This window comes from Anser anser (assembly GCF_964211835.1).
Source record: "Anser anser genome assembly, chromosome: 10".
NCBI lineage: Eukaryota > Metazoa > Chordata > Aves > Anseriformes > Anatidae > Anser > Anser anser.
The window spans coordinates 2,726,845-2,742,270 of NC_139730.1; the positions used below are offsets into that span (position 1 = coordinate 2,726,845).

The following is a 15,426-nucleotide window of genomic DNA, read 5'->3' on the forward strand; positions in this document are numbered from 1 at the left end:
TGTCTGGTTTTGTATTTATTGCAGAGTGCTTACTTACTGCCTTTTTTCATGGTTGGTCTGGTGCCCAGTTTCCGTGCTACGCTGTCCTCCTCCCACTGCACGATGTGGATCGTTGCTCTTCGTGTCACTTCACAACCCTGGCGCGGAGCAGAAGCTCGGTCTTTCAGGGGATGGAGCGCCCTGGCCTTCCTCCAGGCCTCCAGGGCCTTCCACTGGAGCACAGCCCGAAGCTTGAGGGCTCACAGCAGGGCTCTGTCATCACGGGTCCCTTCACAGGACACATCACTCCATGTTTACATTGACATAACCTTCATGGGTTTTTGTTTTAATTGGTGGTGGTTGTTTTTGTTTTAATTTAAATCGTTCTTTTTATTATTTTTAGCCTTTTAAGTCTTTACATGCTGTTCCTAGTAGAATAAAATTCTCATCTTTAGGAAGAGGGTTTTTTTTTAATTTTTTCTTTTTTTTTTTTTTTTACTGGAATAGCTTTAGATTTGAATTTGATGTATTTCCAGCCAGCAGTTATAAGAGCTTCATGAATAAATGTGTGGAAAATGGACTGTGTTATCAAGGTAAATCAACCTGTGTGGGTACTTAAGTATCAACCAAATGGAACTGTGTAGAGGGAGTAATTCTGAGTCTATGGTGCCGCATGCAATGAGGGAAGAAAAGCTTTCTGGTGACGCAGGCTTGTGTACGAGCTCAGATTCATTAATTCAGCACCGTGCTAAGTAGCGGGGCAGTCTGGTAGACTTTTCACTCAGCTCATTTCAGGTGCACAGCACACGCTACACCCAGATAAGCCGGGTGTGAACTAGTGAAGTGTCAGCTGCCTCTCCCTAACGTCGGTATGGCCCTCTTATCTCGCAGCAGAGGCAGTGGACCGTACCTCTTTTACTTCAGGCTGGTCCTTCTTGCCTACAGCTGAGAGGGGACACACAGATAAGGGAAGGGGGAAGGCAGAGCTGAGAGCCAGCGTGACTCAGGCGTGAACGCTCACCTACAAAGCAGAAGGCCACGGGTTGAAGCATTTGCGTTTAGCTGGGACCGCAGGCTGTGAGAAAGGTGGATGAGCCCTGCTCCTCTGCTGAGCAGTCAGGCCCTCACGAGCGGGTCCAAGGCTGTATGTGAGCAGCTGTGTTTGTGATGGGCATACACCGACTGCCATAATTGGGTTCCAGTCCCAGCTCTCATTTGCAGACCCCCAGGGGTAGCTGTTTCTTTTTAATTCTATTGCAAATATCAGCAAGTTATAGTTAGGAGAGATGGCAGAGTCCTGGCAGGCCATGTGGTCTCTGGCTGCAGTGGTGAGCTGAAAGAAGTTAAACTCAAATACTTTAGTGCTGGAATCACACATTGGTCTGAGATAATTTGCAAGCAATAACCTCGGAAAATAACTAGAACTGAAAGGTTCTGCAGTGACCTCAGAAATTGCTCTGCATGTTTCAGCAGAAAAAAAAATGCTCGGTCAGATATACATGTGCACGTGCACTTCCCTCCCTCAGCTTTGTGCCTCTGCACTTACATAATAGACACTCTGCAGATAAAACCACTTATTTGAAACGGGATATTTTGCAGTAAATTAAGCTAAATCTAGATCTCCACAAGATGTCAGCAAAGCAAAGTACATGTTCACAAGAATGCAAATGCAGGAGCAGAGAAGCAGAGGGCAAGGCAGGGTGGCTGATGGCGGCTGGTGCCCCCTCCCGCAGGCAGTGCCAGCAGGGCCCTGCTCCTTCCTCACCATCAGCTTCTAACCTTCATCAAGGATCTCTGGGACTGGGGACAAGCAGCCATCCCAGCACGTTGCATCTGAAGGTGTTTCCTGTAACTAACCTCCCTTCTTGCAATTTAAGCCCGTGGTTTATTAAAACTAACTCATTTATTTACTTCTTACAGGGCTTGGCTGTTTAAATGGTTTTGATTTGTTTGAACTTGTCATCCTTTCTTCTGATGCAGCTTTGAAATAGATATCAATTTGCTATTAAGCTGAAACCAGATTGGGATTGATGTTTTCATTAGAACTGCCAGTATAAATATGATGTCTTTCTTGGTAAATTGTTTCATTTGGTAAATGTATTGGTAAGTTTAAGAGAGGAAATAAAAATGTCTCTGAGTGTAAAGCTGTAACTGCCAAAGTTTCCCTTTCAGCGCTGCAACTTGCTTTTTTTAAGCCTTTCCATAAAAAGTTCTATAAAATGTTTTAGACTCCTTGGTACCACGATAGCACCTTGGTTTTATAACATCAACTACCTTTCTTGCAACAAAAAGTTTTAATTAAATGTTTCATAACTAAAAGGGTTATCATTAGTGGCTCCTACATGTGTTTAAACTGGAGAAGAAACTTTGTTGTAGACTGTCTATATCCCGAGTGTTGCATTTCTTCCCTGACCCTCAACACAGATGGATTGTCAGGAATTATTTTCTTAAGATCTTCAAAAAGATAACTCAGTATTATATAAATATTTTGCTTTTTAAAGTCTTCTATTTAATGTTAATAGTAGTCAAGAGCTTCATACCATTATAATTCAGGATAGATCTCATCTAGAGATGTCTTATAGCACCCAGTACTCTAACAAAATGCTTATCAGTTTTCTAAACTTGATTCTCTCTAGCGTCTTTTCAGTTTCTTAAGAATCGTTATGGCTTCCAAAGTATTTTGTCATTACTTGTTTTCTTCCCAGATATATCTCAAGGTAGCGGCAGCGTACATTGTTTTTCCAATCCAAGCTACCACACACTATCATGTGGTGTGACTTCACGCTTCTTTACCAGTAATGTGGATGGAAACAGCTCCAGTAAGGTAGATATTATCCCATCCCACTGTAGCAATGTTCTTATCAGTTCAAGGAAATAAACCAGAGCAATGCCTTTTGGATCCTGTTGCCTGCCAGTGCTATCTAAAAATCCTGCGTAGCAGTTTCCTGACATCGTAGCTGTGACAGACACAAAAAGGTCTGCTTTCCCCTCCGTGTATCTTCATAATCTCTGTGCCTTGTAATGGGAGTTTCAGCATGTGCCAGCGTCGGTCAATAAGCCTTGCTGTCTTAGCAACTCTAAGGTATGTTTGCTTCTCAAAAGATAAATAACTAGATAATTGCAATTATTCATTACTATAATGAAAGTAAATCAATGAAGCATTAAGTCAGTAGTCTAACTTTGCTATATCATGGTTTCCCAAATCAGTAGACACAGATTTCCTACTGACACAGACAAAAATAGATGCAAGAAGATATCAAGGATGCTTCTGAGCACTGCTGTCATCCAGGACATTCTGAGAGCTGTGCAGCTACTTCAGGCTCTCCAGCAGAGCTCTTCAGACTGGAATACTCAAACATCCAGGACATTACTTATCACATGTTGCTATTGATTTCCTAGGACTGTTCGTGGACTGCACTGAATTCACCACTTTAGCGATAGACTTACCTATGGTAAATGTAAGACAGTTCTTCCTTCAGAGCCTTAATAAGCCAAAGTGGCACGAAGGGTAGGGAGCAGAAGAAAAAGGAAATGCAATTGATTCCATTAAGGCTGTCAGCTTTAAAAATGATGGTACTTGCAGGCTGTGTCACCTTAATCCAAATGTAGCTCTGCTAACTGGAAAGCTGTGAGAACAAAATTAATGTAAAAAAGATGCTATCCTATGAAACAGAGCATGCGAAACTATTTCTACAGGTGTTCCTGTTAGACATTTTTTTGTTTTAAATTGTATTAAGAGTGCTGGCTCTGGAGATTTCTCAGAGAAAAGTTTAGACAGATGTGTAAATATGGTTTCTGATGTAGATGGTCCCTTTGCATCATGCATTTTTACTCCCCAGATTGAAAGTGCAAATGCTCATAATGTCAAATTTAGGATGAACACCACGAGTGTGGGTCTGGACCAGTAATCTATTGCAGTAATTTAAATAAAGTCAGGAAAGGTCAAAGCAAGCACCTATCTTGATTTCCCAGCCTGCAGTGCAATCTCATCACATAGCTACTTCAAATATTTAGCTGCTGAAAAGGTATAAAACCCAAGTGGCACATTTGGACAAGCCTGAAAGCTATTTGCCTCGCTGTAGTACTGGCTATCAGTAGTTGGTGAGCAGGTTGTCCTGATATTGGGAAAAAAAAAGGAAAAAAAAAAAAAGGATCTGGTATTTTTAGGTCACTTATCAAAATGTATGGCCTGACTTTTCTTTTACATCTTCCACCATCTTACTTATTCATGAGAATGCTCTGCAGTGCTAAATAGCTGAGGATGGCCAAAAATACGCTGCTTCTGTCTATGCAGTTTTCTAGCCAAGTAAGACAAAAGAGCATATAAAGCCCCTAATGGCTGCCTTAACGAGTTTCATTTCCTAATCAGTTTGTCTGGTGCCATTTCCACTTTCTGCAGGGAAATGTGCACAAGTTGTACTTGGAGGATTCATTTCTTTCTAGTGCCAGCTGGGGTCACAAAGGAACCAGCACAGATGCAAAATGAAAAAAAATGGCAGAGGAATTCTCTGAACTGCTGAGCCAGAGCCTTGGATGTGTTATCCTCCTGTGCTTAAAGGAGATCACGCCTCGAGGCGATGGGCCGGAGCCATTCCTCTATCACTTCTTTCAGAAAGGCAGCTTGGGCAAAGGTACAAAGAGAGGGCAGTGGGGAGATGCAGCCCCACTCCAGTTTGAGAAGCCTTTCTCTCTCATGCACTCCCCCTGCCCCTCTCATCCTGTTCTCTCTGTGTCTCTCCTCTTCCCTCGTATTCTCTCTGCTTTATTATCTTTTCTGTTTCCTTTTACATCCATTTTCCTGCTTTCCTTTCACACCCTCCTATTCACATAATTTTTGTTTTCCTTCCTGCTATCCCTGCTTTGCTCTCCCAGTCCTGCCCTGGCCCAGCAAGGCAGAGGCTGGCAGCAGGGCACCGGCATGGCCGTGGCACTGCCCCTGCTGCTGCCACCAGTGCGCCCAGGGGACACTTCCCTCAGGAAGGCAGGTGGGCAGGGGGGGCTGACTGAAAAATCTGGGAGGTTCAGGACTTAAGTTCGTGAGGCAGGTCTGTCTCCATAGGAAGGGAGCAGTGCCAAGTCTTCCTGACTCTCTTCTAGGACCAGGGGGGAAGGTATCTCACCTCCATTTCCCCTCTGCCAGACAGATATTTGGCTGCTGCTTAGGAAGCTGCTCATGCCCTGAAGGTAAAACCTGAGGACACTGAGACACAGGCGAGCAGAGGAGTGAAAGGCCTCCTGCTGTGTATGGGGCCAGCTGGTTGTGCGAGGGGAGTGCTGGGGCTGCAACACACACAGGCAACAGCAAGTGGGAGGATAAGGGGGAGCATATGAGAAGAGACTAAAAAAAAAGGCTTGGCTTCTTTTATCTAGCAAAATGAATGCTGAGAGGGAGTATGATTGCCATCTATAAATACATCAGGGTAAACACTAGTTGGGAGAAGGGCTATTTAAGTTAGATAACAGAGCTGGCACAAGAACAAATGAGGATGAACTGGCCATGAATGCATTGAGGCTGGAAATTAGATTTCTAACATCAGATCAGCGAGATTTTGGAACAGCTTCCCAGTAAGACTAATGGGACAAAGAAATCTGATTACTGTTAAAATGGAGCTTGATCAGTTATCTAAGTGATTGTGTGCCAGGGTGTTTGCAGTAAAAGGCGGCTGGACTCAGGTGCTCGGTGATCAGAGCTCTTCCCCAAAACCTGCTCCGGCTGCCAGCAGGAGTCGGAGGGGCTGAGCTCTGTCTGTGCAGGGTCCAGGAGGTGGCTCTGCAGCTCTGGGCCTGAGGAGGAGGCAGAGGCTCCTGCAGCTCAGTGCAGGTTGTTAATTAGCAGCACCGTGCTACAAGTAAATATGCGTGAACTTGCTAAGTCAGCTCGAGTGAAACGCTGGCCCCATCAAAGTCAGTAGGAATTTTACTGTTAGTTTAAGGGAAGCCAAAATTTAACTGCCTATTAGCTCCTACAAGTAGGTGTTCCCTTTACTGTTGTGACTCATGCAGCCGCAAGCTCTAGTGATCCTGCAGATTACCAAGGAGTAAGGTGCATGAACCCAAGTAAATTTGTCATGTGAATTACTGCACCAAAATTTTTCAGAATGGATACACAGAAATGTGCACTTACCTTCACACCTGTGTCTTCACATCAGAGCTTTCAAGGCTTGAGTTAGAAGCCAGATTTTTTAATATTTTTTTAAGATGCTGAGGACCTATTTCTCTCAGGAGATTTGTGGGACAATTCACAAAACCACTCGGTGCTGCAAGGCCAGCTCTGTATTTGAGGTTTTGAATTGTTCATGACTGTAGGAATATTAATGTCACTTTTACAAAAGGCTGCAAAAGTGTGTAAAAAAACCCTCCATGTAAAACATGAGGCTGCTGCACTGACGTGTCACGAGCACATGGAGTATCGTCACCTTGCTCTTTTGCAGAGCTCTTAGTTCCACCCTCACTCCCTCCCAAAGGAGAACAGCATTGCAGCTAGAGCCCAGGTGTTGTTGGTTTCCACAGACATCATAAAAATCAATCGCTATTAGATGTCCTGTCCTGAATTTTTAAAGCCAGCAGATTCGCATCTATTAAAGGAAGTTCTAAATTCTACCAAAGACTTCACATAAAATTAGAAATCGCAAAACAGAGGTCACTGGAAATGGTCTGACTGGATATCACCCAACTAATAAAACCGAATTCAACCACCAAAATCATCATAAAGTAGCTTTGACTAAATCTTGCCCAGGAAAAAGAAGACTGCAAATATAGAATCAGTACAGCCTGTTCAGGAGGGCCCTCTGAAACTGAGAAACACGGGCTAGGACTGCGGGCACCTGAAGACAACAGTCAGGAGAAGCACTTAGCAACTGCTATCCTTGAGGAGAAAGGTATGATGGAATTTGTGCCAGCACTTATTTGCTTAATTACCTTGGAGTCCTTGGAAAATCTGAGCATTGACAGATAGCGTGCTGGTGCTAGCGTGCCACTGTGATCTAGCCAGCTATCTCAGAGGGACAGATAACAACTTTGCTTTGCTCATGCAAGTATCTCATTGATCTTAAAAGAAAAGTTGCCAGGTATGAGGTAGATTTATCCAAGTTGCTAAAATTACAAGCTGGGATTTTTAGTGGGCAAATTTACTATGAAGTATTTTTTTCCTCTGGAAAAGCAATTTTGCTTTGCAAATTGAAGTATCTTCTATCGTAAGGAAAAATGTTAACAAATTATAGTGTGTTAAGAAATGATAGTAGCACAAAGAGACAGCTATAATCACATTTCTTCATAATTACTGCATTCTGAAAAACTTAGAAATGTCCCCAAATCATTTCATTAAAAAAAAAATAAAAAATCAATTCTAGCCCATAGCTCTTCACGCCAAATTTTGGGTTTGTGAGCTGATTTATAAATCCCTCAGAAACAAGGCTTTTAATAGAAACTCGGAGACTTTAAGAAGTGTGATCTAAATGGTGCAGCTGGGTTGAAAACCAGCATTTGTGGCACTGCTGCAAGTTTTAAAGTAAAGAAAAAGCCACAGGCTCCGCTGGTGGAAGCTGCCGGTGCTGGTAGCGGGGCTGCTCGGGTTTGCACTGAAAATGTGAAGGGACAGAACAGGGCACAGCAACTGGGCAGCAGAGCCTGGCTCTTGGGGGGGGGGGTGGGGGAGCTCCTTTCAAACCCCATGTGCTGGCGCAAATCTTCCTTCGTGTGTGTATATAAATGTATGTGTGCACACACACACACGTCTGTGTTCGGGGGGAGGTTTGCAGTTGGTGTATTCACACTTTTGGGTGTCCTGAATCTTCCTCCCAGGCTGCGGGGCAGCCCGTTTGGAGCACAGCTACGTGCTTTCCAAGTGGTGGAACTTATCCTTGCGGAAGATTCAGCTGAACAGCTCTGAAAATACTGTGCACTTGCTTGTAGCAAGACCCAACACATGTGCTTGCACTCCCCTTCTGCCTGTGCCTGTGCAGTGCCTGCACTGTGCTTTCTCTGTGCCTGGGTAAGCCAGTGCCTGTCCCATTTGGGATAAAAACACATCAGGCCGCCTTCTGCATCCTGAATCAATGGAATTCAATCAGCAGGATTCAGTCAATGAGGGCGAGCTTTTGCCTCTGGTTGTTACAAATCTTCCCCCAAATGAAACCCAGTTTCTGAGATAGGATAAAAGCCTCTGAATGTCAATATGCAGGTTGTAACGTGTAGTGGAGGTGTCCTAAATGTGGTGCTCCTTCTAGAGAGAAGCACTTACAGCTGCTTTGCCTGGAGATAAAGGAGAGGCCGCAGAGCTTTGTAGGCTCATCCTCAGCAACCCAGCTTTGGGAAAGCTCGCCCACAAACGTCTGCCTGGCCGAGAGGGTCAGGCTGGTTCCCTGTGCCCAGCTGCAGGACGGACACCTGCCATGCCCGCAGTGTTATGGAGGAATTTGTGCCCCCAGGAGGCCTCCTGAGCCCTCCCCAGCTTGGTCACTACCTAACCCACAGGGCAGAGGACTGCATGGCCGAGGCTGTGTCCCTGTTACGTGGCACAGAACAGTGTCCCCAGCCACTTCGTGGGACAGCAATTTGTCCCTCCCCATCTGGCCGTGCTGCCTATAAGGAAAGCTCAGCAGCGCAGCGTTTGGTCCACTGTGTCTCTGCACAGCGCCCAGGGAAGGCAGGTGAGAATAGCTTCGGGGGCTGGGATTTCACCTCCCAACAGACTTCAGCACAGCAGAAATATTCTTTTTGTTCCAGGTCTTAAAGCCCAGTGCGAAAGCTAAGCAAAAATTAATGAGAGATCAGGAAAAATGAAATGTTGTAGAGAGCAACAAGGGCTTCACGACTTTAATTCTTCTGAAGCAGGGTTGGGGTTTGCCCTTGAACTGACACTTCCTTCGCTGCGCTTTCAGCAAGGCTGGCTTTCAAGGGAAAAGTTTCAAGGTGGATAAGCAAAACATGCATCCCCGAACTGGTCCGATAGGAGCTTTCCCCACCTTCACGGCTGTGCAAAATCCCCGTCCCTCAGGCAGACACATTGCTTGCCCCTTGGCGTTGTGTTTCAGCATTACCTAGCTCAAGTGAGACTCCTGCAGACAAATCCAGACCTTTTTGACACATCCTTCAGGCAGCAGCAGCCTCCTCCGGCTGGCACCGCCGCGGCTGTGCCCGTCCCAGGCAAGCGGTGCTCTTCCAGCACTGCACCTGGGTGTCAGCCCCACGGCAGATCTGCACGGGGCATTACGCCTCAGTATTGCCTAAGTTATTTTCCTTGAATTGAGAGAAATCTTCAAGCTATTGTTTCCCTTTTAACCGAGTATGCAGATGTATTAGCAACCCCCTCCTCGTTCCAAACAGTGCCTGTCTGCATGCCGTGTAGGTGGCTTTGATGCATCCATCGCCATCAGATATTTTGGTACTGCCAGCATGTCACTCCCTGTACACGGGCATCTGAGTCGTGACCACCCCGTTATTCCTGGAAGGAAATCCTGTATTTTCCAGCATGCTTGTGTTCGTTGCTTGGTGAAGTGACTTTCCTTTGTGATTTTCCCTAATGCTAGTGAACAACTGTCAAACTTCACGCAGATAAAGATCAGAAATGGTGAGGCCAAGGTAATATACATCTCCCATTTTGATTCATGACATCAGTGGGCTGAAGTCTTGGGTGGGAACTGTCTGTTTCTTTCAGCATTAACCCGTTATCATACTTTTTGAACAGCTCAATAACAAAATCCTTGACAGAGAAACTGCAGACTGGAGACCCTACAGCTATCTGAATGAACTAGGTCAGTAATTTTTAAACAATTTAATCATTTTGGTAGGCTTTAGAGCGATTTCAAATCCCAAAGCCTTTCACAAAGGCATTAACAATAATGAAAAATATTGGTGTTGTCTTTATTTCACTGTCAGAATTGCCAGTAGTGAAAGATCAAGATTTTAAAATTGTTTCCTTTACCACAAACCACGGATTGGGGAAGCAGAGTCAGTATTCGCTCTAGTCTCCCATCCCAGGTTGGCCAGTTGAATCACTATCTATCCACTTTATAAATGTTTTTTTTTTTTTTTTTTAATTTCAATTTGGGATTTTTTTTTCATGCTTAATAAAGTTTAGCAGTAAATACTGGCATCTTGATAAAACTCCGGAGCCTCTGGCAGGAGCTGGAATGTGTGATAGACACTGTTGTCTCCCAGTCCATCATACAGTGGCCATTTTTCATGCAATTTTGAACCACCAGGCAGTGCAAACAAGCCAAGAATGAATCCTAATCACCCTTTCTGAGTTCATTCTCCCTGGTTTCAGTTTTAAGAGGGATTTTAGCAGCTCTTGTCTCAAAACCTATCCAAATCTAGTGCTTTGGATGCTATTTGTTTTCCTGTCCAAGCACTTGGAATTTACTTTGACCATGGCAGAAAACATTTGCCCTTTCCTTTACTGAGATTACTAATATCCTACTGGAAGTATACAGTGTGAGGAAAAGTGAAATACTAAATGGAATTATGGGATTTTTAAGGTGAGCTGTCTCACCACCAGCCGTCACGTCTTGCCTGTGCTCTTTGGTAACACCCCATACCTTGCTCCAAAGAGCGAATCTCCTCTGCATCAGGAAAATCACAAAAGTGTCAAGCTTCAACGCAAGGCCTTTTCCATCATTATCAACCATTTAATGTTTTCTTCTTTATAATAATCTGCAGAACTGCTCTTGTGCTTATCTGTATGTAACATGGAGAGTTGGGGGGAAATCAGGATTTCCAAATGCTCCACAAATCAAGTTAATTTTCCTTTTACCATTTTACAGCTTTACTCACTAGCTTTATTTATTTTTATCTTGTTGCATCCTGTACTCCTTGAGTGCCACATTTGTCCTACATTCCTCTATTTTATTTTACTAGCAGAAGTGATGCTCCCGTGGTAAGAATGACGTAGACGTGATAAATACTTTAGTTAAGTGATCTCCAGCAAAAACAGTCACATTTTTTCCATGGCATTTTTCAGCCCAAATATGTTGTTTTGATATACACTTTTCCATTTTTTTTTCTTCCCAAACATGCCTGTTTTGCACTAATTGATAAAAATAAGATTTTTTTTCTCCCTTTCCAACATTAAAATTTGTTCACTTATGCTACCTGTTATAATGTCGAGTTCTAGTTTAGAGCAAAACCATTTTTGCGTTAAACCGTAAAATGTATTTTCATTTTGTGGTGTTGCTTTCGTGCAGTGAAAGTGGCAGATCCCATTTATATGTGCAACTTTCAGAAGAAAATGAAAAACTTTAATTTTGAATTGTAAACATAAAATGTAAGTGAAGCCTAATAAGGTCAAATGAGAGCTCTTGACCTTTAAGCCACAGTACGTATGGAAGTACGGAAGGGTTAAAGAGGTATGTCACCTTCTCATCCCACCATCAGCCTCAGCTTTCAGGGCACAGATGCCTCAGATCAGGCGTTGCAATAGCAGCCAAGCGTTGCACACAGCTGAACTTGGTTTAAGTAGTTAAAAGAGCAGTGGACAACTCCTGTTATGACCCCATGAGATGTTACAAAGAGCAGATGTGTAAGTGCGCTAGAGGCAGGGAAGAGGAGTTAAAGGTAACTTGAAGAGGAATTCGGAACTGACAGAAACCCCTGAACTCTCCTGGTCACCCCCCTGGTTCCTCAGCCAGCAACTCCACCGGCTGAGGCGGTGGCCCCAAAGGGCAGGCTCTTTGTGAGCATCAGGCTCACAAAAATGCCTGTAAGCTCGTTTGAAATCACAGCTGTCATAAATACAAATTACAGCTGGGGGAAAGAAAATTGTAAGTATATCCATGTGAAATTAACTCAGACACTCGTCTTTTAAAACCTGTAATCAACTGGAGTTTTCTCCAAGCAAAGCGTCTCTCTATCTGCGTGTAATAGAGGACCAAAGAAATGCTTTCTGGAGATGCCACATACTTTCCATTTGCCTGTGTATCTCATAAAGGCAATCACACAGCTAAAGGGCACACGAGTGCTTTAATTAACCCCTCTTTGCTCTCCTCCCTCTTGCAGGCTGCAGTTTTACAGCTCTGGAAAACACCTTCCGACTGCTCAGTTTGCTTCATTGGCCTTCGCTGAGTCAGGGGGCATTCCCCAGGCAGTGTAATTGGAAAGGGAAAGAACAGGAGATGTCCTCTGAGGAAGCAGAGTAAGGGCTGTCCATACATAATGGATGTTTGTTTGGACCAAGGAGCAGCCCGTTTCAAAGTCCACCGTGGTCCTTATTTCAGATGCATGTCACGAGCAGTGCCACAGCAGCACAGATCAAGGAGATGGAGCAAACATGGCAAGAAAGGGGGCGAGTGAATCAGCCTGGTGCAGCACTGCCTTCCTGGGAAGAGCGCAGGTCAGGGGGCCAGAGGCGGCTGTGTGTGATGCTAAGAAAAGCTGTTTAATCACAGCTGAGGACCTAATGCAGCTCCTGCCTCAGCCAACGTGCATATTCCCTCTGATATCAGTGGGGCTTTCTTTGAGTGCAACAGGCAGAAATGGTGTAGAGAAACAGGTCTTATGTATGTGTATGCATGTCTATACATATATAGTATATATACACATATATACCTAGGTGTATGCACTGTCCATATATATCCAGTGGACCTTCCCAGCCAGCAGGCATTCTGCCTCGGTTCTGCAGAGCTCAGTCACCAGGTTTGTATTCTCTCCATCTGGAGGCGCAAGGAGCAGAACAAAGCCTGTATTTTCACTGCTGGCACATTTGCTCACGAGATTCAAATATCAGTTTGTCAGGCTTTTTCGAAGAGATAATCACATCTGCTAAATGGACTCGGAGCCTAGTGACGAGGACATTTCAGACCCTAACACCCTGTGCACGAGCAATTCTCGTGGACGTCGGTTTGACAGATCGGAGTTTAGAGGCCGTGGTGCCAAGGAGAGGCAGCATCGACACCTCTGCTGCGTGTCCCTGCTGTTGAATGCAGCCTAGCCCTGCTAGCATCAAGGAGTGGCTTGTCTCTGCATTTTCTATTCCGTCTTTTGTTGCAGAACTGGAATTATTTGCCCCGTGACTAATCTCTCTTGCCATAGTCCAGCCTACATTAAGCGATTGCAGACTCCAGCTCCAATTCCAAGCAAGTCAGAAGTCTTAAAACACCTACTGAGTTTAGGAAAGGTTGTTATGTTCATTAGCTCGAGTGGTGGGCTGCAGACAAGAATGTTTTTATCTGTGATATGATTTCTCTTAACAGCAATGCAGAGACCGAACTTGTGATTTGCAGCACATCTTGAGTGGCTTAAGCCGCGTTTATTCCAGGGGACCAAAGCCACAAAGTTGGATTCAGAGCTGACTTTGTGTTTTCTCAAAGTCAAGAGGTGCAGAAAAATATTTCCAGCTGAGACTCTGATTTCACCCCAGAACAAAATTTAGCTTCAAACTTAATCCTAAACTTCCCTGACGTGCCAGATTCCTGGCCTGATTAGGCCACATGCTCCTTTTCCACATTAACTACTTCTGCAGTTTACAAAATACTGTATCCATCATTCATTTCACCTCTTGAGAATTGCAATGAATACATAAAGCAAGTTATAAAAACACAAAAGTAGAGCAGGCATAAAATATACCTGAAGGCAGAAGTAAAGGGAATAGGCTGGGAAGGGTTTGTGGGGTCAGGCAGCCCTCCCAAGGCAGCACCAGCCCTACCCAGCAGGTATGTGTTTATTTTTCTACAGCTACACTGAAGTGAGAACTGAGCAGAAGTGTGCCAAAGTGCAGTTTTACAGCTTGTTGTGGGCAAGTACTGCCTGTTCCTAACTCTAAACAAAAATCAGACTCACACAACAGGCCCGGAGGGTCTCAGCAATCTGGGCTTGCTCAGAGCAGGCGCAACGATCCCTGCTGCTGCAGAAGCCCATCCAGTGCCTGACATTTCCAGGAGGACTGGTAGGAACTCGCATGGAGCTGAGCTGATGAAATATGCTCAGAAAGTGGAGTCCTTCCCCTCTGAGACACCGACGGTGCTGGTTGATATTGCCGCATCCTCCCGGCAGCCCCAGGGCTCCAGCCTTGACAGTCACAACGGGAACGTTTCTGTAAAGATCTGACAAGGATGCTCAGATCAGGTGATTCTCGTACACGACTTGCCTGTGCACACAGATTGACAGCTAACCATTCCCACGGCAACCTCTGCTTAGATAAGTCACAGTCTGCATGGTCCTTACTCTAACCACCGGTGTCTTCTCACTAATGCCCAGTGGTTACGAAGGTGCTGTCCTACAGGCTCACTCCTATGCTTTGTGCTGCTTGCTTTGTCTCTGTGGTTGATATTTTGAAGTTACTGGGGAGGACTAGGTCATGGTCCTGAGCAAAATTATTCATTCCTGTCTTCTGAATCCTTGCCGGAGGCACCCTGCATGTCCCTGAGTGCTGCTGGGTATTCCTGCTCTGGGGGTTTGCTCAGCCCAGACAGGAGGATGTGTGACCGCCAGGGACGGCCGTCAGGAGCTCTGCAGCTGGGAAAGGGAGCACCAGCCCTGTGGATGGGAGCCAAGGGACAAATTAGCTTCACCCTCTGCACTCAGGATGCTGCCCTTGCAAAATCCAGGAGAGGAAAAAAGCACACAGGCAACACTCTTCTGTGCGAGAGCCTCCCCGCTGTGCCGGGCCTGCCCAGCCAGTCCCACCCTCTGCATCTTCATCAGGGGATGAGGCTGGGAAGGGGCTCACGCTGAGTGGTGGCAAACAAAGCAGAAGGTGCTCAGACGTCTTTTTGGGTTGGTCACTCTTGGCCCACAATGAAAGAACCCCATCAAAGGGAGCCAGCTGTGTCCCACCAGCACCTTTCCTGTGCTCTGGGGTGGAGACTGAGAATCAGAGCAAAGGTTTTGTCTGATGTGCTTTTGGTTGTTTCATTTAGTGCCTTTCCTCATTTAGCAAAAAACAAAGCTGTCATGAAAAAAGGTTTGGTGCAGCATCACCAGTGGTGGTGACAGCTCTTTGTGCAGATACCAGAGGAAAAGCAAGGACAAATAGCTGGGAGACCTCTGGGACGTACTGTTTGCAGGGCTTTTTCACCAGCATAACTTCACTACTTTGCTGGGAATGTCATAAGCCACAAAGACATTTCTGTCTCGGTAACCAAATTTGTGTTGATTTTGCTAGTCAATAAGGAATATCAGACTCTATAGTTAAAAAGATTTAAAGGCTTCCATTAGATTTCCCTTTGAACTGATTGATATCTAGGATAAATGTCAGTAGTGGAAACAGAAAAGGTACCTGGCCCCTTCTGCCCCTGCCCCTGTAAGCAGTACCAAGCTCGTATGGCATTGCAGAGGTCTGCTTTCTGCTCTCTGACTTACTGCGTTTTCAGTCTGCTGTAGTCACTCAGGGACTGTTGTCACATCCGATACTGAACTGTGCAAATTTATAACCAAAGCCATACAAAGCAATTTAGGAGGATGGTACGCAGCTTACAGTCTCGGGCTGCGAATTAAATAACATGCTACCCACAA

The 15,426-nt window shown here is 45.1% G+C and overlaps 1 protein-coding gene across 17 annotated transcripts in view; it reads left to right on the forward strand.

Moving 5' to 3' along the window:
• The window catches only part of MEGF11 (multiple EGF like domains 11), a 286,896-nt gene that overhangs the window by 260,049 nt on the left and 11,421 nt on the right, over nt 1-15,426 (forward strand). For 6 of the 17 annotated variants that reach the window (XM_083851208.1, XM_083851197.1, XM_083851212.1 and 3 more), the window contains 2 exons: nt 2,685-2,803; nt 9,665-9,731. The exons of 4 other annotated variants lie outside the window; for them this stretch is intronic. In XM_083851208.1, the coding sequence (XP_083707334.1) occupies nt 2,685-2,803; nt 9,665-9,731 (186 nt within the window). 7 more of the 17 variants (XM_083851201.1, XM_083851202.1, XR_014588867.1 and 4 more) reach the window with 6 other exon arrangements.